Source organism: Portunus trituberculatus, chromosome 17 (assembly GCF_017591435.1).
Source record: "Portunus trituberculatus isolate SZX2019 chromosome 17, ASM1759143v1, whole genome shotgun sequence".
NCBI classification, from domain to species: domain Eukaryota; kingdom Metazoa; phylum Arthropoda; class Malacostraca; order Decapoda; family Portunidae; genus Portunus; species Portunus trituberculatus.
The window spans coordinates 32927990-32955911 of NC_059271.1; the positions used below are offsets into that span (position 1 = coordinate 32927990).

General features: G+C 42.7%; 3 protein-coding genes across 5 annotated transcripts in view; 2 read left to right on the forward strand and 1 right to left on the reverse strand.

The window, feature by feature from the left end:
* The first annotated feature begins 1345 nt into the window (after positions 1-1345).
* On the forward strand, positions 1346-7300 carry LOC123504907. The gene is made up of 3 exons (XM_045255813.1): positions 1346-1660; positions 4270-6015; positions 6215-7300. The coding sequence occupies exons 1-3, from the start codon at positions 1346-1348 to the stop codon at positions 7298-7300; spliced, it is 3147 nt and encodes a 1048-aa protein (XP_045111748.1).
* Positions 7301-8722: 1422 nt separating this feature from the next.
* LOC123505153 (protein salvador homolog 1-like) lies at positions 8723-16933 on the reverse strand. Of its 2 annotated transcripts, none has more exons than XR_006675084.1 (4): positions 16657-16933; positions 15473-15554; positions 9579-11265; positions 8723-8877 (listed from the first exon to the last, which is right to left on the reverse strand). XR_006675084.1 is itself a non-coding variant. In XM_045256273.1 (4 exons), exons 3-4 carry the CDS (start codon positions 11194-11196, stop codon positions 8856-8858), a joined length of 1317 nt encoding a protein of 438 aa, XP_045112208.1. In that variant the 5' UTR covers positions 11197-11265; positions 15473-15554; positions 16657-16933; the 3' UTR covers positions 8723-8855. The 2 variants fall into 2 exon arrangements, 1 of the variants encoding a protein (XP_045112208.1); XM_045256273.1 differs by having other exon boundaries at positions 9902-11265.
* A 312-nt stretch (positions 16934-17245) lies between these two features.
* LOC123505151 (lysophosphatidylcholine acyltransferase 2-like) overlaps positions 17246-27922 on the forward strand; it is a 51668-nt gene continuing 40991 nt past the window's right edge. Inside the window, exons 1-2 of one of the 2 annotated variants that reach the window (XM_045256270.1) lie at positions 17246-17723; positions 26758-26903. In XM_045256270.1, the coding sequence (XP_045112205.1) occupies positions 17604-17723; positions 26758-26903 (266 nt within the window). In that variant the 5' untranslated portion in view covers positions 17246-17603. The remainder of the gene's footprint in view (positions 17724-26757; positions 26904-27922) is intronic. The other variant, XM_045256271.1, reaches the window with a different exon arrangement.

The following is a 27922-nucleotide window of genomic DNA, read 5'->3' on the forward strand; positions in this document are numbered from 1 at the left end:
CCGAACCCCAGGTTTACAGGGGGAAATTGTGGTGACTATTGGCAGTTTAAAGAAGCCTTTCTGGACTACGTGGATGCCGCTGCCGTATCAGATAGAACGAAGCTCAGACTGCTCATTGAGGCCTACGAGGGATCTGTCAAAGAAGCTCTACACGGAAAAAGGCGTGTACGAGATCCAAAGGAAGGCTATAGACAAGCCCTCGAAGTGTTAGATCAAGCACACGGTGATACGTGGACGTATGTTCGAGAACTTACTCAGAGGGTCCGCTATGGCCCAAACATGGATCTACATGAGACCCAAAATCTCGCCCACTTGACACATGATCTTGTAAACTGTGTGTCTGTCCTGCGAGGACTAGGACAGTTGAAAGAAGTGGATACTGACGATGCAATGTGTCACATTGCCGAAAGATTCAAGGGTAAACTGAGAGACGAATACAACGCGCAAGTGTATGCTTACGCAAAGAGCCATTGTGGAGCTTTCCCAGGTGTAGAATGGTTACAGAGCTTCCTTCAGGACATGCTGACCAGGTCACGGACGACGGCTAAGCTACAGAAGAAAGACATGATGAGCGAGAGTCAAAACAAAGCTGCCGCATCCTTCCCCTCCCAAAGGAGGAAGCAGATCAGTTTAACGATGGTAACGAAGGAAGAAGGACGAAATACGGATACATGTCCTTTGTGTGATGATGCACACTCTCTGCATGGGTGTCGAGCATTCCTTAGGATGTCAGTAAAGGCGAGATCAACATACATCAGAGACGAAAGACGATGTTATGCCTGTCTACGACAAGGTCACCGTATGTCGGAGTGTTGGCTACGTGAACCATGCGGAGTTGAAGGTTGCAGTCGTAGCCACTCACCCCTCTTACACTTCATCACCCCTAGGGCATCAGGTAACTCACGAGGAATTAAGAGATCAGGTGACTGGCAGAATAAACCAGAAGGTAACAAACAACGAAAGATGCAATTTAACAACTGCGCTCCTGAGGAGTCGATGATCAATGTAGAAATCGAGGGAAAAGATGGCAGAGGTGAACGGAGAATCACCATGATGGCGAAAGGACAGGATCACGAACGGCGTGACAAACCCATGGCCAGCAGTAACACCCATGGGGAGCAGAAAAATACAAGTGCCATGTGACAGAAAGGTCACGACAGTATTGCCCTCCTATAATGTGGGTGTCTGTGAGGACGAGACTGAATAACGGAGTGAGTACCCTAACGGGGCCCTGTTAGATACAGGCAGTGACAGAACCTACTGTACCAAGAACCTGGCCAAGGGGCACCCGTGTACCTTTTCAGTGGATACAATACTAGGTGAGTGGGGAGAGATCCGTCCAGGGATGAAGGCGGAAGAGATAGATATAGTTGTGGACAGCTTGGGTACCAGAAGACGGAAATCCATCACGATTCCTCGAGCATTAGTGGTGAACTATCTCCCGAAAGCACTAGTGAAAGCAGTCGCCAAACCGGAAAATGTAGCGGAATGGTCACACCTTAAGGGTATCCCACCAAGTCTAGCACCGAGCAGAGTAGAGTTGGTGACAGGCATGGACGCACCCCAAGCCTTTATACCTCTGGAAGTGAGGACAGGAAAGTCCGGAGATGCCTTCGCAATGCGCACTTGTCTGGGCTGGACTGTCAATGGGCCCATGAGAGTGAATGAATTGGCGGTTCACAGCAGCGAATGCCGCTCCCTTGTCGCAAAGACCGAGACCCATCTGGAAGAACAGATTAAGGCCATATGGAATCAAGAACCTGCCGCCCGGTGGAATACTCCAGGAGAGGTACTTACGGGATGTAGGCAGTGCTGCAGACTGAGTGATTCCCGTGTCCTCTCTTCCCGGTTCCCTTTGTGGTCTCATTTATACAATTGAGCAGCTGCAGCCTGCCCTCTAAAGACAACTTCTACTACTTCCTACACTACACTACAACACCTTACACTTTTACACTCTCTTCAAATCAAAATTTAATAATGGCTTCACCACGCCCTGCCTCGGAGTCCCCCTCTGGGGAGGGGACCATAAATGTCCCCAGGTCGGACTGCCCTCTGCTGTCGACCTTGGGTGTCTTGACACTTCATCTAATACTTTCACTATCAATTTCTGCAACATTCGTGGCCTTCGTTCTAATTTTCAATCTGTGGAACACCACCTCTCCTCTACTAAACCTCATCTTCTCTTCCTAACTGAAACACAGTTGTCTGTGACTACTGACAGCAGCCCCTTTTCTGTTCCCTCCTACTTGCTCTATCCTCATTTTCAATCCAAAGCTGGATGTTGCGCATACGTGCGTAACGACACCACTTGCTCGTGCCCACAATCTTGAATCTTCAGAATTTTCTACCATCTGGCTAAGACTTCAATGTCACTCTCTAACTAAATTCATCTGTGCTGTATACCTCTCACCTAATTCCTCTGACTATGTAAAATTCTTTGACTATTTGACTTCCAAGGTGGAGCACATCTTATCTCACTTTCCTTTGCTGAGATCTCCATTTTAGATTTCAATGTTCACCACCAGCTTTGGCTTTCATCTTCTTTCACTGACCAACCTGGTGAACAAACCTTCAACTTTGCTATCCTTCATGACCTAGAGCAGCTAGTGCAGTTCCCTACCCGTATTCCTGACCGCCTTGGAGACACGCCCAACATTCTTGATCTTTTCCTAACCTCCAACCCTTCTGCTTACTCTGTTAAACTTTCCTCTCCGTTGGGCTCCTCCGACCACAATCTAATTTCCGTTACCTGTTCTATCACTCCAGTGCAGCCTCAGGACCCGCCTAAGCGGAGGTGCTTCTGGCATTTTAACTCTGCTAAGTGGGAGGAACTAAGGCAGTACTATTCTGATTTCCTTGGGATGATTATTGTTTTCATGTCAGAGATCCTTCTCTTTGTGCCGAGCGCATAACAGAGGTGATTATCTCTGGCATGGAGCTATACATTCCTCATACTTTCTCTAACCCTAAAGCTAAAAAGCCTTGGTTTAACTCTGCTTGTTCTCGTGCTGTCAATGATAGAGAGGCGGCTCACAAACGGTTCCGTAGCCATCCAACTGCTGAAACTCATGCCCTATATATTTCTGCCACAGGTCACTGTTCTTCCCTAAAACTATCAACAGTGGTGTTCCACAGGGTTCTGTCCTATCACCCACTCTCTTTCTATTATTCATCAATGATCTCCTAAATCTGACTCAATGCCCTATCCACTCCTATGCTGATGATACCACCTTGCATTATTCAACAGCGTTCAACAGACGCCCAACCCAACAACAATTAAATGACTCAAGGCGAGATGCTATAGGACGCCTAACTTCTGATCTTTCACTTGTTTCTGATTGGGGCAGAGAAAACCTGGTTTTGTTCAATGCCTCAAAACTCAATTTCTACAACTATCTACTCGACATAACCTTCCAGACAACTATCCTCTCTTCTTCAATAACACTCAACTTCCCTCTCCTCTACATTAAACACACTCGGTCTATCCTTCACTAAAAATCTAAACTGGAAATTTCACATCTCTACTCTTGCTAAATCAGCTTCCAAGAAGTTAGGTGTCCTGTGGCGTCTTCGTCCATTTTTCTCTCCTCCCAGCTGCTTGCTCTGTACAGGGCCTTATCCGCCCGTGTATGGAGTATGGCTCTCATGTCTGGGGATCCACACACAGCTTTACTAAACAAGGTGGAATCTAAAGCTTTTCGTCTTATCAACTCTTCTCCTCTAACTGACTGTCTTGATTCTTTAAGTCACCGCCGCAATGTTGCATCTTTATCTGTCTTCTACCGCTGTTTTCATGCTGTCTGCTCTTCTGAACTTGCTAACTGCTTGCCTTCCCCTCCTGCGGCCTCGCTGCACAAGACTCTCTACTTCTTCTCATCCCTATTCTGTCCATCTTCCTAATGCAAGAGTTAACCAGTATCTTCACTCCTTCATTCCCTACACTGGTAAACTCTGGAACTCTCTACCTGTGTCTGTATTTCCACCTGCCTATGACTTAAACTCTTTCAAAAGAGGAGTGTCAAGACACCTCTTACGTTAACTGGACCCTCCTTTTAGATTTTTTGTTTTTTCTCTTTCTCCTACTTTCCTCTCAACAGGGCCTGGCAACCAGCGGGATTTTTTTTTTTCCAACACTTTGTTTTCCCTTGGCCAGTGCCCTTGTAATGTAAAAAAAAAAAAAAAAAAAAAAAAAAACTTGATAAATACGACTAAGAAATGCGCCAGTTAGTAGAAGCAGGTTACGCAGAAAGGCTTCCACGGCCTACACAGACAGGAAGGCCCGGAAAGATCTGGTACTTACCTCATCACCCAGTCCTGAACCAGAACAAACCAGGGAAGGTGAGGATAGTATTCGATTGTGCGGCGACCTACCACTCCATCTCCTTAAATAGCCAAGTAATGCAAGGGCCGGACCTCAACAACAAGCTGACGGGCGTCCTTCTTAGGTTTCGGCACCATAAGATAGCTCTCATGGCTGACATTGAATCTATGTTTCATCAAGTGAAGGTGGTGCCGGAAGATCGTGACGTCCTCCGGTTCCTTTGGTGGATGGATGGTGACTGTACACGAGAACCCGCCACCTACCGGATGACAGTACATCTCTTTGGCGGAGTTTGGAGTCCGTCTTGTGCTGGATATGCACTCCAGAAGACGTTCAAGGATTATGAGCAAGAGGTCACCGAAGACGTTGAACGTGCCAGACACAGCTTTTATGTCGACGATCTCCTAATTTCGGTACCCTCTCTGGACAAAGCCATAAAGGTGACACATCAACTGCGACGAGTCTTGAGTAAAGGAGGTTTCAGGCTGACAAAATGGATCTGCAATGATAATTCAGTACTCAACACCATACCTCAAACAGAGAGGGCTGCAGGAGTGAGAGAGATCACCCTCAAGGACGGCCGACTATCCTCTAAGAGGGCGCTGGGAATCCTTTGGGACCTAGAGGCAGATGAACTTGCTGTTCGAGCCCAAATGCCACGAAAACCGGAAACGAAGCGAGGTCTTTTAAGCATGATTAGTTCTATATATGACCCTTTGGGTGTCTTGGCTCCTGTACTCATCAGAGCGAAATTGATTTTCCAAGATGAATGTAGAAGACAAGCAGGATGGGACGAACCTCTAACTGAGCCGAACGTAGCCTTGTGGAGAAAATGGCTGGGTGATTGGAATGGGCGAGAAGAAGTCTGGATCCCAAGGTGCTACTGGCCAGACAGGATATCACCTCTACATACGGCTCAAATACATCATTTCTGTGATGCCTCACAACAGGCGTATGGAACAGTGTCCTACCTGAGACTGACGGACAAAAACGGACGCCACCACGTAACCTTTCTGTTCGGCAAAGCCAAACTAGCACCAATGAGGCAACAGACAATTCCGCGATTAGAATTATGTGCAGCTACGATGGCAGCTCGGACTGACAGACAATTGAAAGAAGAACTAGACATCGAAATGGTGGACTCGGTGTTTTGGACGGACAGCATGGCAGTTCTTCAATACATACGAAACACTGAGAGACGCTTCCACACCTTCGTAGCCAACAGAGTGGCTACCATAAGTGAATACTCAAACATCTGTCAATGGCGCCACGTTAGGTCGACACTCAATCCAGCAGATGATGCTAGCCGTGGAATACTGGGAAGTGAACTGCATAATGAGTGTCGATGGATCCAAGGCCCCACATTCCTCGCCTTGAAGGAAGAAGATTGGCCACAGACAACACTAACAATCCCAGATATTATGGCTGATGACCCGGAAGTGAAGAAAACTTCCATATGTTTGGCAACTACAGCAGCAGGAAGGGATAGTGACATCATAAAGACATTGTGGGCGCAGTACTCATCATGGTATCGGTTACGGAAAACCGTTGCATGGCTCAGACGATTCATACAATGGTGCGTAGCAAGATCCAACAAGACTGCATGTGACAAAGGCCAGTTGTCAGTAGGAGATATGGAAAAGGCTCGTCTGGCAATTCTACAGGCTACACAACTAAGACGCTTTCCTCAAGAGGTGAGCATGTTGAAAAGGGGGCGACAAATTACTACTGGCCCTTTGTATAGACTGGAGCCTTATCTAGATAACGAAGGACTGTTACGAGTAGGGGTAGACTAGACTATGCTATCCTCCATCCAGACCACAAGAACTCCATCTTGCTCCCTAAAGACGGATTTATCACGGAGCTCATAATCAGGAACGTACACTCGATAAGGTCTGGTCACTCGGGCGAGAACACACCTTGGCCGTGTTGCGAGAGGACTACTGGATACCGAAAGGACGCCTTACTATCGACAAGATCCTCCACACGTGTGTGATCTGCCGACGATGTAAGTGGAAACCGCTAGAGCAGAGGCAAGCAAACCTGCCCGAGGATCGCCTCATACCAGGAGAGAGGCCATTCACTTACATGGGAACAGACTGCTTCGGACCTTTCATAGTGAAACGAGGCCGGACACGGGCAAAAGGATGGGGTTGTCTCTTCACATGCCTGACCTCTCGTGCCATACACTTGGAAGTTCTCCCATCACTGGACGCAGACTCATTCATCAACGCGTTAAGCAGATTCAGTTCCCGCAGAGGAACCCCAAGACGCCTGAGGTCTGACAATGGGACGAACCTGGTAGGCGCTCACAGAGAATTGCGGGAGGCAAAGAACAATTGGAATGACAGCAAACGGATAAGAGATACACTCCTACAACGACAGATAGAATGGGAGTTCATCCCACCTGCAGCCCCTCACATGGGTAGAGTCTGGGAACGTCAAATCCGCACTGTAAAGAAGGTGCTCTTGGCGGTGGTTGGTAATCAGGTACTTGATGATGAACGACTTTCCACCTTTTTCTGCATCATGGAAGAGATAATAAATGGGCGACCCCTCACCCAAGTCTCAGACGACCCGAAAGATCTAGAAGCACTCACACCCCTCCACCTTCTCCGACTGGAAGGCGATACGCCAACGCCCAGGGATGACATATCAGTGGCAGAGACATACCGAAGGCGATGGAAACATGCACAGTTCCTGGCAGATCAGTTCTGGAAACGATGGGTGAAGGAGTATTTACCAACCCTGCTCTGGAGGCACAAAGCCATTAAGAGCCACCGCAATCTGAAAGTCGGTGACGTGGTCATCATAGGAGGACACCCCCTCCCAAGAAGTCAGTGGTTATTAGGGAGAGTCCTCGAAACAATGCCTAGCGCAGACGGCCTTGTGCGAAAGGCCAAAGTGCAGACAAAGGAGTCAGTATTGGTGCGCCCAATTACAAAACTCTGTCTGCTGGAAGGGGTCGGGAGCCTCTGAAGGTATTTCGGGCGAAGCCCGACAGGGGGAGTGTTATCGCCGTGGCGCAGAAACAAAGCATGCATAAGTTTAAGGTACTGGATTAAGAGTAAAATGTGGAGCAGCATCACAAGGATAGTACATAAGGAGTACATATAGGAGTAAAGGTGAGAAGTATACATCACACGTGTTTACAAAACTGTCGGCCGTTAATGGAAGGGATGCTGAGCTGGGCCTACATGACGGAGAGAGTACGACCCTAGGGGTCGCGAGGGCGCTCGGGACAGATAAGAACATAGAGAGTTCCTGATGATGACGAAGGAACGAGGCCCCAGATTACACCCCAGCACCTCAGGAAGGGGCAGACTACGTTTCGACCCCACAGAGGAAGGTGTGGTGTGGTGAAGGCGAGGAAGGTCGAGCTCACCCTTGTCTTATAGAAGACCCCAAACACGTAAGTTCGCTGTCATCCCCCTTTGGTCGTTCACGTGTACGAGTAATGAGAATGATATGATAACACCTTGATGACTGCTGTTTGTGCCTATATTGTGTTAGTCGTAATTCGCTCCTAGATGGTGTTACGTAGGAGGTGTGATTGAGATATGAGTAAAGATAAAGTAATTCTGGTACTAAGGCAAGTTATCATTGTAGCAATTAAGCTGAGTTGTCATTGTAAAACGTTGTTGAAATGATTTTGTAACTGCCAGTGTACTTGTTGACGTAAATGTGTTCTCGCAGGTTTTTGACCGAATGAAATAAATATTCGAGTCAAACGTGATGGGTCTGCTGTTCACCTTTAACAAAGGAAAAAACAAGAGAAGTGATATAGGCCTGTCCTACCATAACACAAATGTTACATTTCCTGCATCTGGTCTGATCACTTGATTAAATGTGACCTAACTTCAAATGGGAGCCATTTATGCATTAACAACTGCTCAATTCAACTGTCATGGACAATGTACTCTACAGACAATTCTCTTATAAGAAATGCTCTCTTTATACTACCCGTCCATTTCACTCGTGATCTCAATCTTGCACCTTTAACATACAATTCCACTGTCTTTCTTTCTAAAACCAATTGCTCTCTTTGTATCATCTCTACATACCCTAAGTGTAACGTTTCATGCTCTGTTTCAGTAGCGTCTAACTCTCAAGGTTAGCAATTTCTAACAGAAAACATTAAAATAACATTGATTGATGACTACCCAGTATAAAAAGGGAGACTTGCCTCTCTATCCCTGATGTCTGGTCTGCCAAAGAGTGGAGGTTATTACAATGCTTGTCCCACTTGAGTAAAATTTTCTTTATGGAATCCAAAGTGCTAGAAGCTTCAGAAAATCCATGAAGTCCCATTGTTGCTGTTTTTTTTTCAGTCCCTTGTTATGGCAGATGATGATACCACTTTTTAGTATTTTGAGAGAGAGAGAGAGAGAGAGAGAGAGAGAGAGAGAGAGAGAGAGAGAGAGAGAGAGAGAGAGAGAGAGAGAGAGAGAGAGAGAGAGAGAGAGAGAGAGAGAGAGAGCACTTGTCTTTGGTGGTGGTTGATGTTATCTGAGGTTCCGAGGTGGTCGTCACCCTACAGGTGATATACTCGCTTCCTGCAAAGTATGAAATTTTTCATTATCTGTGACATAGGGGTAATTCAGCTTAAGATCAATCTAATTTCATGAGAGCAATGTCAACTCATAATGCACATGATTTTTTTTCATATACTGTATACACATATCTTAAATCTAGACAAAAGTAACTTCATATGAAAACGTTTGCCAGCAATACTATAAAATTAAATTTAATTTCAAAAATATTTCAATCATTCTAAAGTCTTATGAAGTGAGCCACACATCGGAGCACCTTGGTTAGGAATAGTGGTGAAGAGGGTCAGTGGTTAATGATATCCAGCTGTCATTACACATAAATAGGATTACATAGCAATGACCTCATCCTTGTCAGTTGCAACAAGGGCTAGTAAATAAAGAGAGTGGGTAGTTATGTACTAGAAGTATTTATGCAGTAACTAAGAACAGTAAGATATTAGTTGCTTAGCTCGGAGCTTACCTACATGATAACTCCTTACCAGATATACAGGCAATACCAAGAGTTATTTCAAAACATTTCCTTTGAGATAAAAGAAAAAGGAAAGCACATGGAGACAAAGGACCTAATCCTACAGGGATGAGTATTTCATTACCATCAAGACTTCACAGAAATCAAACTACAGCAGACAGCACCAGCAGAGCACTGGAAAGCCTCAGCAACCAAATGCAGGAAGTATTTTGGCAAGGGAATGAACAAGACTCACCCTGATATCTCATCAAACGGAGCACTCTGGACACGTCACATGGACACTAATACAAGAAACATTGAGAAAGCAGACATCTTTTTGTTTTGAAAAGAAAAATTGTCATCTTTGGTAATAAGGAAAAGTGCAATGCCAAAAAATTCTAATACTTTGCTATGCACAGCCATACATCTCAGTATATCTATGAATCACAGGCAAAGACTAAAACATAACCTTAACAGTTTCTCCCAATGAAAAGCTGCCTCATAAAATTTCATAACCTTGGGAAAACATAATGATTCAATCCCTAGAAGCAGACAGTAAAGAGGGTAAAAGTCATTTACACTTTTGACTCAAATAAGTTGTCAGCATTTAGTATCTGCTGCTTGAAATGTTCTGGCGTGGTGATGTGCTCGCCATGGTCGTCTTCGTCCGTAATCTCGGTGATGGTCACACCGCTGCCACTCCTTCCTGCGCCTGTTGTTATGTTCATCTGCTGCATCCTCCGTTCAATCTCCCGGGTCAATGCTATGCGATACATCTCATAACTCATGACAATCCCATGAAGCTCGTGCTTAAAGAGCCTGTTGAGCATGGCCTGGTAACAGTCTAGTTCAGGGAGTCGAAAGAGCTCCCACCTTAACTTGTGGTCATGGTCGGGAGAAGCCTGGGAGTAGACCCTAAGCCAGTATGGGATTTCTTCGTGCAAGTATGGGGAGGCAGGCATCAGAGACAGAGGCTGGCGAAAGTCTGTGTGGTGAGGAATGGGAAGAGCCCTATGTGGCCCCATGGCAGTGTTCTCAGGAATCCTTGGAAGATACTGCTGTGCACAAGGGTGCTCGTACTGAGCCTGTCGGGTGATGTGGTTGACGTAATAAACCCCGTGTTCTAGAGACTCAATTCGCTCCCATCCAGCTGGAAGTCCTTCTTTTTCCAAAGGATGTGACCAGTGAGTAGTTTTTGTATTATGATCAATGTAATATTTGCGTCCCCTTAAGGTGTAGTCCACTGACCAGCCAGGAGGGAGAGGCAGTTCCTGCTCTAGTCTTGGGGAAGGAGGCTGTGGAGACCCACCTCCCAGATGGGTGCTGGACTGAGACAATTGTTTCTGTCCAGAATGAACCAGAAAAGAGAAACTTGCTCCATGTTGTGGTGGCTGATCTAGAGGAGATCTGATGTGACTGGGACCATACAATATCTGATCTAAGCTGTGCTGAGAGCCAGTGTAGTGGTTGACATATGTATGATTAAACATTGCTGAAGGAGGGGGTGCCTGTTGCTTAAGCATGCCATCCAAACTGCTTCTGTTGCCCAGGTAGAGGCCCCCCATACGCTGAACTACTTCTCCAACATTTGGGGTGTATTTTCCCTCTGTGCCCCCGTGAGGTTTCCCACTGACTTGTCCTCTTGAGCCAGCTGAGTACTTCTGCAGCATGGGAGAGGCCTGGTGGGAGGGTGGATTGGTGCTACTCACATAAGGTGGAGCGTGGCTACTCTTTCGTCTTCTCGTGTCATTCTGGCCGACATTTGGCCATATATTTATTATTGGAACCTCTGGAGGGGATTCCTTTTTTATGTATTTTCCTGCTAAGCTGTCACAACTTGCTGTTATGTCCTTTTTACGTGAACTGGACAACATGGTGGAGGCAGCACAGGACGCCTGCCCAGTCAGATGGTTACCTTGACTTCCTTTGTGGTGTTTGTCACACTGTAAGAAAGGTTTTTCTAATTAACTGTCTAATGGTATAAGCATGATTCATTTGAAAAATTAGCATGTCAACTTGAATTGATACAATCAAAATTCATTTACTTTATACAGTAGAACCTCTTAAATTAAATATGATCTAACTTTAGGGTTGACTTCAATTTCCTTAAAAGTGCATCAGCTTGTGACAGGCCACTGATGCTGGGAATATTTACAGCAGTCTATTCAGAAATAACTACCACTTTATATAGTCACTTTGGCCATGGAATCTTCTCAGTTCTCATAATGGGATTCTTTGAAAGGAATATCTTCAGCGTAAGCAGCCAAAACTCACAAAAAGTTATATTTAAAGATTGAAAAGTCTAGTAAACCTGAAGAATTTAATGCTTGTTGAAAAATCCTGAATGAGCTGAGGTGTTGCTGTAATGCAGCTACAATTTGTCAGACTCTTAAAGGTCTGGTCCCTGCCTACCTGAGCCAGGTTTTTTTTGGCTAAGCATCAAATTCTTCAGGTTCACAAGGCTCCCTTCTCTGGGCATGGCTCCTTGTGATATCTGGCTCTTCCCTAAGCTGAAACTTCCATTAAAGGGATCCTGACTTGAAAATAGCAAAGACATTCCAGAACAAAGGAATAAAGGGTGTGGAATAATAAGAGGAGCCACTTTGAAGGAAATCAAAAGTAGTTTTTCTTTCTCTTGGCTTGAGGGAGAGAGAGAGAGAGAGAGAGAGAGAGAGAGAGAGAGAGAGAGAGAGAGAGAGAGAGAGAGAGAGAGAGAGAGAGAGAGAGAGAGAGAGAGAGAGAGCACTTCAAAAGGGATGTTACAGTGAGATTTCATGCCACTCATATAACATTTCTCCATTGAAAGAGAGAATGTCACCACTGAACCATACCAGAGGTCATAGTATGTACAGTGATATTAGAGCCTTATAATTGTATTAGTTCACATATTTCTAAAAACATCAAGAAGATATTAATATGCAAACAATGTGAAAAGTTTCATGATCAGAGTCATTGACTGTAACTAACAATAAGCTGGACTAAAAGCTGTAATGAACATATTCAAATTTTAAAGTATATAATTCACACTTTTCACTCATGTAAGGTAGTGTAGCCTTTTTGCCTATGGTGCAGTGAAAGTTCCTGTGGGTTTACTTGCTGCTAAGTAGGGAATGCTTCTGAGTTCCATCTGTAGTACAACACTGGTTGTTAGAAACTACTGCCTAATAACTTCCTGGTTTCACTTTAAATTGTTAAAAAGTGTACTTATCATGAAAAATGTAACTTCTAAATTTTGTACATGTGAAATTACTTGCTAACAAAATGGTTTTCTAGGCTGTATGTGTGTATGCTCTACACTCTACAGGCTGAGCAAAGATGCATGAAGATGGAAAGAGATGTTGCTGTCTTCTCCTGAACTCAATGAAAGTTTATTTTTCTTCTCTTTCTCTTTTTATGTGATGACTCTAATAATCCAGAGCAGTGTACACTCCAGCAACTTCTAGGTTTTTGTTCAAATCTTTTATCACATAAAACTATTTTATAAACTCTTAATTTGTTCATGATCATTGAGTTTGAAGATACAATCTAATAAAATCAGGACATGGACAACAACAAGCAATATTCTAAGAAAAACTTTATCTCAGCAAATATTATTCCCATGCTTTTCATTACACTGTATCTTTATGTCGAGGAAAAGCACAGCACTGTATGATAAGTACACTTAAGCTTCAGTCAGGCTATCACCATAGATTGACAATCTTTTATCCAAAATACTCTCAGAATTCAATATATTGTAGATTTCAGATTTTTGGTTTTAGGAACATATACACCTCCTTCTTATGAAAGAATTACTTTCAGAAAACTTGTTAATCGAAAAAATTGTACAGTAAGCCCCCTCAATTGGCGAATCTCAGCTTGGCGAAATTCACTTTTTGGCGGTAGGGTGGCCACGGACCACCGAGTGCACGCTTGGCGATTTGAATTCAAACTTGGCGCTCCCCTGGCAGCAAACCACACAGCTCTCCGGTGACGTCAGGCCTCTCTCTAAATCTATCAGAACGCAGTGTGATAGTCCCTTTCAGCCATTTTGTTTGTGCTATCTTCTATTCTGCTAGCATGGGAATGAATTCTGGCGATTTACTGCCAACATGGCCTCTACCAGCGCAACTGGTGGTACCGGTGGGGGTAAGGACAATGGTGGTGGCGGCAAGGACGAAAGTGGGCGAGGGAAACAGGTGTAAAGACGGGAGTTACAGCCTTTATATCATGTCTTATTAGCTTTATTCATTGTTTATTGGTCTGTTTTGTACATATATTTTAATATGTGAAGACAAAAGATTTTATTTCAGCTCGAAAGATGATATTTTAGGAGTCAAAAGAGGGACTTTGGCAATGACCAAAGACTGATTGAGGCATTTTATAGGCAATTTATATGGTATAAAGAACTCATGTTTGGCGAAATTTGCATTTGGCGGTAGTTTTGCCAGACTAATTAATTTGCCAAGTGCGGGGGCTTACTGTACATTGTTTAAAATGATATATGCACTACAAAGCACCACAGCTTAAAACTAGTTTGTCATAACCATATTCAGAAAACATGTATTGGTTTGTGTACATTTACAAAGGCTCACTTTCACTTTTCTATCAACAAGTTGATCTCTTTACAATGTAAAAAATTTTATATAATTTCTTGAACTGTATTCACCATTAAAAACAATAATAGTATAGATACTATCATATCAAAACAATCTCTTACTTCAGCCTCTAACATGAGTTAGTCGAGCAGGGATGTGTACAAATTGGGCTTCTGTGTACTATTTGTAAGAAATATGCTTGGCATGAATGTCTAATATGAGGCGAGACGAAAAAGATGTTTTCAGGGTTTTATCAACACTTGGACTCTCACTAGTTACCTCACATCTTAATGCAGAACTGTGGTAGTACTTATACATTGGTCTGCATGTGAATTACATCATATCACATACACATAGAGATGTACCGATACCAAAATTTTGGCCGATTCCAATACCGATACCGATACCACCTAATTGGGCCGATACCGATACCGATACCACTACTTATAGTGATTACTGCACTGGACACCAGGATGAGTTGGTGGACAGCGAGCATTATCAGATGGGAGGTTTTGTTTTGGGGGATGCTGTAAGTCCTCCTGAGAACGTTTGTGAAATAGGAGCAATTCTAGAAGCTTTTTGAAGTCACTTGCAAAGGTAAATTATTCAGCAATTGGAATGAATATCTTCTCAGTCTTCTGATTCTTGTCAGTTATTTTAAATTCTTACTTCTTACTCCTTTAGCGACCATTTGGTCTTGTGCATTTTCATTATTAATTTTATTGATGATATTTTGGCGATCAAAAATATTTTAAAAATTATTAAAATTGTAAAACACACAAAATATTAGCAAAAGAAACTCATTTTGTTGTGTAAGTTTCTCTTTAATTAAATCTGACATCCTTTCATATTAATTCATTAGACATTAGTAGACCAATTCAGAAAAATGAGCTTTCACCTAATCTTTTCAATTAAATAGGTTGTGGCTTATTACCACAGAAAACAGTATTCTATGACATACGGTAATCACCACGGAAACTTAATACACCGTATTATATTAATTTGGTGTCATCAATATCTTATATCCAATATATCACTAAGTTGTAAATTCCTTTTCGGTATCGGAAGTATCGGCATAAAATAAGCCAATACCGATACCGATACCTATAACCAAAAAATGGGCCGATACCGCCGATTCCGATGCATCGGTACATCTCTACATACACATATTATGATTCTGATGATATTTTAAAGAATAATACACACTGCTTTTGTGTTGTATTGGTATGAAAATGAGATAACAGCATTTGGAAATTCTGCTTTTTGGGGGCTTCAGAATGATTTTAGATTTGAAGATAAAGGATTTTCAATCTATGAACTTTTTAGTCCCTCCATATGCAAGTTCAATGCAGCATAGTGCCTTGATACAGAATATGAACAAATGACATTCAACAGGATGGTCAATTCATAATGCTTAACATTATACAAAGTGAAAATATGAATACAAAAAAGAAAAAATATGAAAACCTCAGCAAGTGAAGCACAAGTGTTAAAAGTACCATCCTGTGTGAAGTTGCTGTGCTAGTTAAAAATCTACCAAAGCAGTACCAACAATAATGAAACAATGAATGCATACTGATATGTGCCAGGTGTTTCCTTGTGTTCCTCGGCTGCCTCATGTGACTAACAAGTATTCCTCTGCGGCATCTTTAACAGCTCTGAAAAAAATGATACACAAATCAACAAACAAAATGGCAATGAAGAAGAGGAATAAGAGCTTAATGTGTTGATTTGATTCATGTACAATGAAGAAGTACATGCGAGTATCCAGAAATTAGTGGTACGAAGACAAGTACATCAAATACAATTAGCCACTGAAAAAGATTACGTGACAAAAGAACATTAACCCCTTCAGTACCATGATGCATTTTCATATCAATTCTGCTTACTATTTGGTGACTTTGTACAGCTTCAGAAACTTATGTGGAAATCAAAATAATGAAGACTCTGGACATCAATTGTCGGACCTCCATAGAATCTTCCTATTGTAGGTGGTGGCGTAGTGGATACGGAGGCAAGTGTGGGATCAGGCAGATGTCCACATGTACGTTTGAATCCCACCACATACTACTTTGAATCTACGTCATTTGTCAAGTGGTTTAAAGTTACCTACATGTCACCATGATACCCAGGTTTTAGGTGGTTACACCAAAGATGCACTTGGATGAGGATATGGGCCCTAATATGGGTACCATTATAAATAAAATTGCCTGCGCCACTAATGGGCGGAAGCTGAAGAGTACTTCCCACATATATTCTTAAAGTATGCCTACAGGCAGTATAGGCCATAACATAAAAAGAAATATATATTAATGAAAAAATAAAACTGTCTCATCATACCCAAACTCAATGGTAAAAATGTGTTCCAATTATAAAGAGATTAATATGATAGAGCTCATGGAGTAAAACCTCAATAAGATAATATAAAAAAAACAACTGACCACTCCTGTCAATGACTCACACACAATTCATTCATTCACTTTTATTTCATTTCCAATTTTCTTGACAACTTAAGATTTCTTCGGAAGCCTGGATGAACCACAGCACCAGAGAGAGAGAGAGAGAGAGAGAGAGAGAGAGAGAGAGAGAGAGACTTGCAGCCAAAGTTGAAGTGGTCTTTTGTCTGGAGGGGCTGTGTTGCCATACGAGTCACGATCATACAGTCACTCAGAAATAAACTTACTTGTAACCTGACGAGGACGGAGATGCACAGACATAATAAATACGAGCAACATGATAAATTTCCAGGTTCCTACTTACCATTGACATCCCAAGTATTACCGTCCCGCCACGACTCCCTCCAATCCTTCACCCTCCTCTGGGCCAGGTTTGTTTACCTTCCACAGTGAAGGTAACACGCCCTGGTAGGGAATCCAAGAGTGTTCACAGGACAACTGGATTCAATTGGTGTTTATATGTAATATGAGAACGATGTTTCTTGACGGCACTGGTGCATCATATTGGTATTCACTAGCTAGTCCCCGAAGTTGGATTTTGTGGTGAGGATCTACTTGTGTTGTGTAGAGTAGCCAGTTATTGCTATTAGATGTTTTGTTTATTTTGATTGGGTGGTAAAATGGTACTTTTTTTTCATCTCAATTGCAATATTTAGACAGTTTTCTGGCACGATGAGAGTACAAAGATGGCGTTCAAATAACTCCACCAGGTTATAAATACTCATTTCTTTATTCATTTTATCTCATTTGTGCTTAGTGTTTTTTTAATTAAATGAAAATTTTTCCAATATGGATTATACCAAAAACATGTTAAATACAGCCAAATTTCGTACAATAGCATTTGTCAGTATAGGGAAATGCGCCGACCGTCTGCGCACAGCCTGAGGCAGAGGGAGCACTCACCTCACCTGAATGGTGCTCGGCCGACTGCCTCTCAGTCCTCGTGTAACAGTGGGTGAGGTTGTACGTAGAACTTCACCAGCAATTACATGAACCGTATTACATATTTACAAGAACAGTTAAATAATCCATTAAAGCCACACTGCACCGGAAAGATTGCCCTTGGCCGGAGGAGAACAATGAGCTGAAACTGTACATGTCATTTTAAGGCCTCCCCGTAAAATAATGCACCGCTGGAGTAGCCGCTTTCCCCGAGTCCCAGAATTAGCCCAGTCTTGTCGTCGCTAGCGTTGGCCTGCGGCAGGGCGGGAAGGAGTGTCATAGTGTGTAGACGTGTGCGGTGTGCTTGCGATGTGTAAAATGAGCGAGAAGGAGGGGGAGGAAAGGGCCCCGTTGATCGAGGAGACGGCCCACCTCCTCAATCCCTTCGTCCATCGCCTGGAGCTGAACACTGCTTATGATAAGTTCAAGGTAAAACTTCACCCGACCTGTGTGTGCCTCCACCCCTTCTCTGCCCGCTTCGTGACGTGGGAAAATGGATCTCTCTCTCTCTCTCTCTCTCTCTCTCTCTCTCTCTCTCTCTCTCTCTCTCTCTCTCTCTCTAATACCATACTTTAATTCATTATGCTCTGAAATGTTTTTTTATGAAGATAGATTGAAATAGGATTAAGCCTAACACACACACACACACACACACACACACACACACACACACACACACACACACTATACTATGGGGCCTAGAAAACACTGTAAATGTTGGCAGGTTGCCAGGTGAACGAAATATGTAAGGTTATTATCATTTGCTGTGTTTTGCCGATTCCAGGAAAGGTTACCTGGTTACCTGCTAGAACAGCGTTTCCCAACCTTTTCCGACCATAAGTACCCTCTGTTGTCTAAGCAGTCCAGCATCCATAACTAATATTTTTGTTATTAGACAGTTATTAGAAGGATGAAAGATAGTGAAGTGTGTGCATCACTTCCCAGCACCCCTATAATTTATTCCAGCACCTCAGGTTGGGAAACGCTTTGCTAGAGAGAGAGAGAGAGAGAGAGAGAGAGAGAGAGAGAGAGAGAATGAATATCTTAATTCTTCTGTAGAAGTGAGCCCTATACAGTATAAGACAATAATGTGTGTGAAAATGATCAGGCATTAACTAACAATTATCAAACGAAATTTTGCGTAAAGGGTTCATGACGCTACACACACACACACACACACACACACAGCAGCAGCAGCAGCACGTCTGTAAGCATGATGATTGTATGGGTTAGCATGTATGACAATGGTGAGCTAGCGTAGGTGTAAGGAACGATAAGGCTGCCCGGTGTGTATTGTTGTTGGCACTATTGGTTCCGGAGCCAGGCGGTGACGGACGGGGGTCAATAACCTACTCCCCAGTGCCAGGCCTCGAAATATGGTGGGTTACGTCACAGTCACTAAACACTACTACTGCTGCTACTACTTCTATAATGATAATAATAATGTAACTAATAAAACTACCGCCATTACCATCACTACTGCTACTACAACTACTACAACTACTACTACTACTACTACTACTACTACTACTACTACTACTACTACTACTACTACTACTACTACCACAGTAATCTAAACCAGGGTAAAGTTGCTTCACTGATTGGGGGAATTGGCCATATGCTCCTCTTCGCTGTGCTGGCCTGGCTTGGCGGGGTGCCGGCCTGAAGGTCATAACGTCACTGTTTACGTCCCATGCTTATTTGTCTTGTCCAGCGATCAGGGACTACAACATGAACTCGGCCTGAGATTTGAACCCAGGGTAAATGCCTTTCATGGTGATCCAGGCGCGCTCTGTATTACATCACTGGATCGCTAGTATTATGTTACCCCTTGTTATTTAGTATTGAAACTTAGTTATTGATTTGATGGCTTGTTATTATTTATATGCATATCTTTAACCAGTCTTTCATTTAGCTTTTCTATTGTATCTCTCCGGACTGCTGTTATTAAACTTCTTGCAGTTCATTGTAGGAATTATGTTGTGGAGTACGTTGCCTGTAATATAATCTTGTATGTACTTGATAAAAAGTCATATTCATTACCTGCTCAACACCGTGCAATAGCTCCCTTGTACAGATTTGTATCGTAAGTATGTTACAATAATAATCATAAGATTGACTACCATATTTTTCCTACTAGTTCTAGCGTCACACACTTTCAGCTGCCTTGTATACGAATAGCATCACCAATGACGAAACTTGACCCTCTGCCAAGGACATTGGTACTCGATTGTTCCGCAGACGCAGCTGTTAGTATGGTGTGATGTGTGCTATTATCGTTATTATATGCTACGTACAACAGTGAAAGAGGGAAAACTTAACTTATATTCAGCTACATGGATCATTAGATTATTTGCTTTATGCCTGTAACTGACCAGATTTTGCTTTTACACGTTTTTCTCTTATTTAATAATGTGGCTCATGATTTTAACCCTTTCAGTACTGGGACGCATTTTTAACCATGAGTTTTTGGTATGATTAGACAATTTTACTTATATTAAAAAGGATCTATGAAGGTCGGAAGATTAGTGGCCACAGTATTTTAATTCCAATATAAGTTTCTGAAGCTGTATAAAATGACTAAATAGTAAGCAGAATGAATATGAAAATGTGTCATGGTACTGAAGAGGTTAAATGCATAAATACTGATCGTTTAGCTTTAATGCACCACAGCCACCTGATCAGACTGGTGTAGCATTTCATATTTTGATTACACTTTGATATGTATGTTGATATAAAATTATAGTGATATTGACGAAAGGGTAACTAAACTAAATGTGGCAGCGTATTTTTCATGTGAAGTAGCTATCCCCTTTAGCTCATAAATTCCCGTGAAAAACTCACATGGTATAAAAAGAAGAAGAAGGAAAAAAAAAAAAGGAATACAGCAAAATAACAAGCAATGGTCACAAACTGTACAACTCTACTTTTGATACATTAACAGAGGAACATTGTACTTCATATTAGAAGGAAAAAGACTTGCTGTGGGAAAAATTATCACGAAATCTTAAGTAATATGCATTTTTTAAAACCACCACCACCACCACCACTACTACTACTACTACTACTACTACTACTACTACTACTACTACTACTACTACTAGGTACTACTACTACTACTACTACAACAACTAGGTACTACTACTACTACTACTACTACTACTACTACTACTACTACTACTACTACTACTACTACTACTACTACTACTATTATATCCTCCTCCTCCTCCTCCTCCTCCTCCTCCTCCTCCTCCTCCTCCTCTCCTCCACTTACCACACACTTGTATCTCTACCTATATATTAATAAACCGAACAAGAAAGTAAATAAATGAGTAAAAAAAAAAAAACAGGAGGAGCGACCGTAGAGGAAGGGAAACACCTGTGCACTGATTATAAGCAATTACTGATTAACGAAATTTCTCAGGTGTCAGTAAGTTAATTTTTTAGCCTTAATAGGATAACACTAAGGTAGATTCTCCGATGCACATGTGAGGTGAATGATTATTATTAGTGTACTGATAAGGTGGGCAATGATAGTGTGACCACGCGTTGAAGTGCTCCAATTGCAGCTCGCTTGGTCCTTGTTGAGTCCTTCATTACACCTCGTCCTCTCCCACATGTGTCTCGCTAGAATGTTTTGCCGGAATAGGAGTCTTGGTTTGTAATCCTTGAGCGTTGTGGTGTGTGTTTTGTAAAGGAGAAAGTCACACACACACACACACACACACACACACACACAGAGAGAGAGAGAGAGAGAGGCCAATGGAGCTACAGGAAATGTCTGAGATTATTCTATATCTACTGTATGTGTGTGTGTGTGTGTGTGTGTGTGTGTGTGTGTTGTGGGGTCTGGTAGCGTGGTGGGATGAGGTCATCGTGCATCAGCCCATCCTTAATTAAATGGGCGAGGAGTGAGAGGCGGGTGAAAGTTCTCTCGCCAGACTCTCAGCCATCCTAAAGCCTCGGTCCTCTCTCTCTCTCTCTCTCTCTCTCTCTCTCTCTCTCTCTCTCTCTCTCTCTATATATATATATATATATATATATATATATATATATATATATATATATATATATATATATATATATATATATATATATATATCAGGTTTGGCGGTCTACAGTTTTTGCGATTGATATCTTTAAATAGCTGAAGTGTTTATTCCCTACTTAGCTAATTGATCTTCCTCTATACCTATTGTTTATCTATTATTATGTATTCATCCATCTGTCTCAGTTAACTTATTTATAGATATGGGTTTTTTTTGTGTATTTTTAACATTGTTGACTGATTGGGAGAGGAAAATATGGCCACGTATTAATTTTTTTATTTTATTTACTTTTTTTTATACTTGTTTATATTTTTAGAAGGTTTAAGATATTGAATGAGATAGGTATATACTGGTTTCTTGTTCCGCCTCGTATTTACTGCCTTTCTCTTTTCCACTGGTTCCACTTGTTTGTTTATTTATTTTATTCGTTTTACTATCTTTTTTTTTCTCTCTCTCTCGTGGGTGACTGCTTCTATATAAAGTGTCATGCCAGGAGTAACATTTCCCTTACTAATATATACAAACTTTACGTATACTTTGAATCTATTTGTTTTTATTTTATTTTATCAATTTGTAAACACCTTCCTTTATGTTCCTCCTCATCTTTCACTATTCAACATTTTATTACTATATTGCATTCTTGACACCTTCTCCCCGGTGAAACCCCAGAACCTCCTCCCTCCTTTCCACCATCTTTACAACACATGATCCCTTTACTTTCCCTCATCATCCATTACCCAAACACCCTCAAACCTTCTCCTCTCCTATTCTTGACGCATGCTCTTACCTTCTCCTTCGCTGCAGACTCCTAAAACTTCTGTCTCACTGCCATCCCTCAGCCACCACCTGCCTCTACCTTCCTAAACCCCCTCTACCTTCCTAAACCCAGACAATTCAAAGTTTCTCTCTCCTATTACTGTCACATATATCCCTCCGTCCCCCATCCCTACCCTTCAGACAACTCCAGGCTTTCCATTCCTCTCTCTCTTTCTCTCACAGACACACATCTCACATCTCTCCTCTTGTCGTGTGGTCCATCCCCTTCCGTCGACCTTCCATTCCCTTGTGTCCTTCCCCATCATTATATCTCAACGCAATTTCACGTTCCCGTACTGTATTCTTTGCACGTTTCTTTACCTCGTGTCCTCTTTTGCTACCAACCCACATAACCTCGCTCGTATTCCTCAAACACTTCTGTGCTTCACTTCCACTATTTCAAAAGGCTTTATCGAAATTTGCACGAGTTTTTAAGGTGTTTTTACGTTTCCAGAGGCGATTGACAACATTTCTGCATTATTAACTAGAGAAATACTCTTGAAAAATTCGACTATCCTTGGAAAACAGTCGTGATGAGAGAGAAGAGCGTTTCTAAATACAGGCCGGGTCCACTTGTCACCACCCACACGTTCCCTCAGTGGACATCCTATACAAAGCCAGTTTTTAAGCTTTCCATTCATACATACCTCACAAACCCCCAAATCTCCAGAACCCCAGTCCCATCCATCTGCTCCCTCATTGGCCACCACCTGCTTGCTATCAATTTATGCGGGTTGAAGGGCCATATGCCGGGGCGTCCCTTATTAATGAGCCTCGCGCCACCGGGCCTGTCTGCTCCAATGGCACGTCCCTCGCTGGCGGTACCGGCGGTGCGGCGGCCACTCGGGTTTAGGTACGGCACGCCCGCCAGGCAGATTTCATTAAAGTTGGAGCAGCCTCCGGGCGATGGGGATTCTGGTGAGGGAGGCAGGGAGGGAGGGAAGGACAGGGGCGAACTGGACTGCCCCCTGTTTCTTCCTCCCTCCCTCTCTTCGCCCTCCTCTTCCTCCTCTTCCGCTCTAGCTTTTATCTCCTTTCTTTTCTGCCTCCTTATCTCTCTTTTTCGTCTTTGTTTTCGTCTCTCTCTCTCTCTCTCTCTCTCTCTCTCTCTCTCTCTCTCTCTCTCTCTCTCTCTCTCTCTCTCATTATCGTCTCCTCCTCCTCCTCCTCCTCCTCCTCCTCCTCCTCCTCCTCCTCCTCCTTTGAAGTAGTTATCAAATAGCGAAGTAGTTACCAAACAGCGAAGTAGTTACCAAACAGCCTCGAAAAGACCAAGGGGTCTGTTGCTGTTTGGCTTTTTCTTTGTATTCCTTTGTATTTCTCCTCCTCTTCCTCCTCCTCCTCTTCCTCTTCTTTTTGTGGACTCGAACAAGTAATGATGATACGTAGAACAGGAAGAAGTTCATCCAAGCAGGTAACCCCGTTAGAGGCCACCATGCTGTGCTACCTGCCCTTCATAAGTTCTTTTTTCCTCCTCCTTCTCCTCTTTTTTTTTTTTCTAGTTACTGTACTAGATAGTATCACTTCGCTTTCAATCTTTCCTATCACATATTTGACTTTCTCTCTCCCTGTGGCCTCTTTTTTTTCTTCCTTGAACCCTAATGTCTTTCAGCCTCTAACTCGTGGAAACTGTAGTGGTAGCATAGGCACACAGACAGTCTCGTTAGGCCCATTAGGGCTGTTGCTGTCTGTTCCTTCCTTTTTCTTTGTATTCCTCTTCCTCTTCCTCCTCCTCCTCTGTTGATGTTTGGACTTTCTTTTGTATTCTTTTGTATTTCTCTTCCTTATCTTCTTCCTCTGACTCTTGATCGTTTTGTTGCCATCATCATCATATTATTATTGTTGTTGGTAGTGGTTGTGGTGATGGTGATGGTGTTGGTGGTGGTGTTTGTCTTACGGTTTTAATTCAGCTTTTTCTTTTTCTCCTTATCGTCTATATCTCCACCGCCATCACCATCACCACCACCACTCCTCTTCACTCACTATTCACTATTGTATTTCTCACATTTATCTAGATTCTCATTATAGAGCATCCGATTACGCCTCGCTCCTCTCTCCCTCCCCTCCCTATCCGAGTTCCTCTTTAACGCTCGTGAGATCAGAACAAAATCTACTTAAATACACAGGTTCGTTGCTTTCTCCTATTAAAACTGGATGTGGGAGCTATCTTGCTTGCTCTTTGCCTCGCCGCGGGTTGCCAAGCTGCTGATAGTTTAGTGCTTGGTGTTTGTCTTGTGTGTGTGTGTGTGTGTGTGTGTGTGTGTGTAAACGTTTCACTGTTTAATCTGCTGCAGTCTCTGACGAGACCGCCAGACGTTACCCTACAGAACGAGCTCAGAGCTCATTATTTCCGATCTTCGGATAGGTCTGAGACAAGGCACACACCACACACCGGGACAACAAGGTCATAACTCCTCGATTTACATCCCGTACCTACTCACTGCTAGGTGAACAGGGGCTACACGTGAAAGGAGACACACCCAAATATCTCCACCCGGCCGGGGAATCGAACCCCGGTCCTCTGGCTTGTGAAGCCAGCGCTCTAACCACTGAGCTACCGGGCGCGCGCGTGTGTGTGTGTGTGTGTGTGTGTGTGTGTGTGTGTGTGTGTGTGTGTGTGTGTGCACGCTTATGTGTGTGCGACCCCGATTTATGTGAAAGAATATAAGGAACAAAGGCAGCCTTTGTTTTTTTTTCTTCTGTGCTTAGTATGATGTGTGTGTGTGTGTGTGTGTGTGTGTGTGTGTGTGTGTGTGTGTGTGTGTGTGTGTTTAAAGGGATAAATAGGTTATTAGTAGTAGAGGTCAGTAGATGCTAAGCAAAATACCACTGTGTTGATCTTTCGAGTGAGTGCGTGCTAGTTAGAAAAGATAAATAGAAAAACCTTGACAAAAAATGAGAATAGCCTTAGATTTGTATAGCTAGATAATGTGTGTGTGTGTAATTCACCTCGGTTGCCTGCTGGTCACCCAGCCAGTCTTCCCCATTACGGAGCGAGCTCAGAGCTCATAGACCGATCTTCGGGTAGGACTGAAACTATATCAACACACAACACACACCGGGAAAGCGAGGCCACAACCCCTCGAGTTACATCCCGTACCTATTTACTGCTAGGTGAACAGGGGCCACACATTAAGAGGCTTGCCCATTTGCCTCGCCGCCCCGGGACTCGAACCTGGCCTTCTCGATTGTGAGTCGAGCGTGCTAACTACTACACTACGCGGTGTGTGTGTGTGTGTGTGTGTGTGTGTGTGTGTGTGTGTGTGTGTGTGTGTGTGATCATAATTGTGCACACATTAGTAAGCTCCACCTCGGAAGTCACATGCTCTACCCACGCCCAATCATAGAGTTGTTCCCTGGGAGTGGTTGTCTCTGCGAGGAGTTGCGTGAGAGCACTGGAGTGGCCTGAGTTTGGCGCTGACAGAGGGGGCGGAGCGAACAGAGTAAAATTATGTTTTCTCATGCAGCTATTCAAGACACCATACTCACTGCTCACACTTAATCGCTTTAGGACCAGGACGTGTTTTCATATTCATTCTGGTTAATATTTGGTGATTTTGTACAGCTTCAGAAAGATATGTTGGCATTAGATTTGTTAAGACTGGCCATTATTTTTTTTCTTACCTTGATGGACGCTTCCTAATGTAAATATAATCGTATAATCACACCAAAAATCAAGGTAAAAATGCGTCTCAATACTGAAGGGTTAAAATGAACAGACGAGTATAGATTACTAGGTACGCATGCAGATTACTCAAATTTTTCTCTTTATTTTGTTCATATAAACCTTAAACCAACACCTTTTTTCTCTTATTCTGCGCTAACTTGTACCTTTGACATTTTTTCCCTTTTATCTTCATTCTACTAACCTAAAATTTTAACTATATAACTGTTTTCTCATTCTACTTATCTAAGCATTGAACTACTGCGACTCTTTCAGCTCAATAAATCCGTGTACTGCTAGAACATGAAGGCAGTTGCAGAAAGGACAAGGACTCGATAATGAAAAGGAAGCATTGAGTGTCTGAAGTGTCTTGAGTGCGTCGTTATATTTGTGCGCAAAGTGAAGAGTTCCAATGATGTGTATGTGAGTGTGTGGTGGTATCTGGACAACACTGTTTGCAATTGCCGGCCTGGTGTATATGACCATAATCTGGAAATAAGTTATGTTTCACACCTTTACTTTCAGAAGGCTGTAATTAAAGCTACATGCGTTTTTAATTTTTTTTTTTTCTAGTGATAGATTGACAAAATTTCTGTTATGAGCAGGAATAGTAGTTAGTTGATATACTACTACGAGAAGAAAGAGAAAGATAGAGATGTAGGCGATACTATTACAGAGAGAGAGAGAGAGAGAGAGAGAGAGAGAGAGAGAGAGAAATAAAGTGTGTGTGTATGTTTGTGTATGTGTATGTATATGTGTGTATGTATGTATGTGTATTGTGTCCATGGCCTTTGAAAAACTATAGTGAGAGAAAAACAATTTCTCATACTGCGCGCCATAGATAAACAATATGCAAAATCATACATAGACACTCAAATAACGTGACATAATCTAGCACTGTTACACTACTCACCTTTATCGTGGTGTGTTTCAGCTGGTGTTCATGTCGGTGGTGGTGCTGCCGGTGCGGGTAGTGGGCATCGTGGTGTGTCTGCTGGTGGCCTACGTGCTGGCTTCCACTGGGCTCTGGGGGCTCTCCCGTGAGGACCTTTCTGCTCGGCCCTTAAGTGGATGGCGGCGGTAAGTGTTGGCTGGTCATTCGTTGTAATATTCTCTCACTCTCTCTCTCTCTCTCTCTCTCTCTCTCTCTCTCTCTCTCTCTCTCTCTTCCTGTTTGTTAGGGAAGAGATAACAAGGGGCGGAAAAGTGGCCGGCACGGGTCAGTGAGTAGAGAAGTCTTATGTGGAATTAACACTCATCGTTTTCTCTTTCGTATTTTCTTTTTCTCTTTTTTATTTTCACACTGGCACATTATATTTTTAAGTGATTTTTTGTATTACTGTATTTTTTTCCTTGTGTGTGCGTGTGTGTTCGCCGTGTTTCTGTTGGTCAGTGTGATAATGCAAGTTGTTTCCAGCCTTATCTGGTGTTACTACAGAGCCCGTCCCTCTTATCTGTATGTAGCACACCTCCTCCCATCTGTTATTCTCCAGAGAAAGAATTGACCATATTCAGGAACGCTTTGCTCTCTCACTAAGACAATTCTTCAAAGCTGTAGAGACAACTAGCCGAGTTTTCAAGGCAGTTCTTCCTTATGATAAGCCAGAAACCTTGCAGTCCATAAAAAACACTTTTAAAAACTCCACTCTCTTCATCTAGACCCTTTGGAAAGTAGTGATGGTAAGAGAGCAAAGCATTTCAGAATACTGGCTAATATTCCATGCCCAGCAACATTCATTGGCATGATCTTGGTCAGAAGGAGTGTGATATGCATTTACTTCCTCTGTGTCACCCCTTATCTTGATCTGTGCTCCTCTGATTTGCTGACTGTCCACCTGTAAAGTATGATAACTGATATACTCTTAACCGATAACAGGACACGCTAAGCACAGAGGAAATGAGGAAATGAGTGCTGTAAGGTACTTTGTTTTGACCAAGACTATTCTGTATTTCACCTCCTGTTTCTATACATTTCCCTAAACCGTTTCTCTCCCAAGGGTTACAGTTGCATACAGGATTAGGGGATCTTTTATTTTCTTTATATTTATTTTTTTATTTATTTTATTTATTTATTTGTTTATTTATTTATTTTTTTACGT

What these genes read in the sequence shown, in the direction of transcription:
- LOC123504907 (XM_045255813.1), top strand. Translation starts at nt 1,346, where the DNA reads ATGAAGGCGGAAGAGATAGATATAGTTGTGGACAGCTTGGGTACCAGA. An exon ending in CTGTCAATGGGCCCATGAGA is followed by an intron (nt 1,661 to 4,269) that starts GTGAATGAATTG and finishes CGGCCTACACAG; the next exon opens with ACAGGAAGGCCCGGAAAGAT. An exon ending in TAAGACGCTTTCCTCAAGAG is followed by an intron (nt 6,016 to 6,214) that starts GTGAGCATGTTG and finishes ACACTCGATAAG; the next exon opens with GTCTGGTCACTCGGGCGAGA.
- LOC123505153 (XM_045256273.1), bottom strand. Translation starts at nt 11,196, where the DNA reads ATGTTGTCCAGTTCACGTAAAAAGGACATAACAGCAAGTTGTGACAGC. An exon ending in AACTTATTTGAGTCAAAAGT is followed by an intron (nt 8,878 to 9,901) that starts GTAAATGACTTT and finishes CATACTTTGCAG; the next exon opens with GAAGCGAGTATATCACCTGT.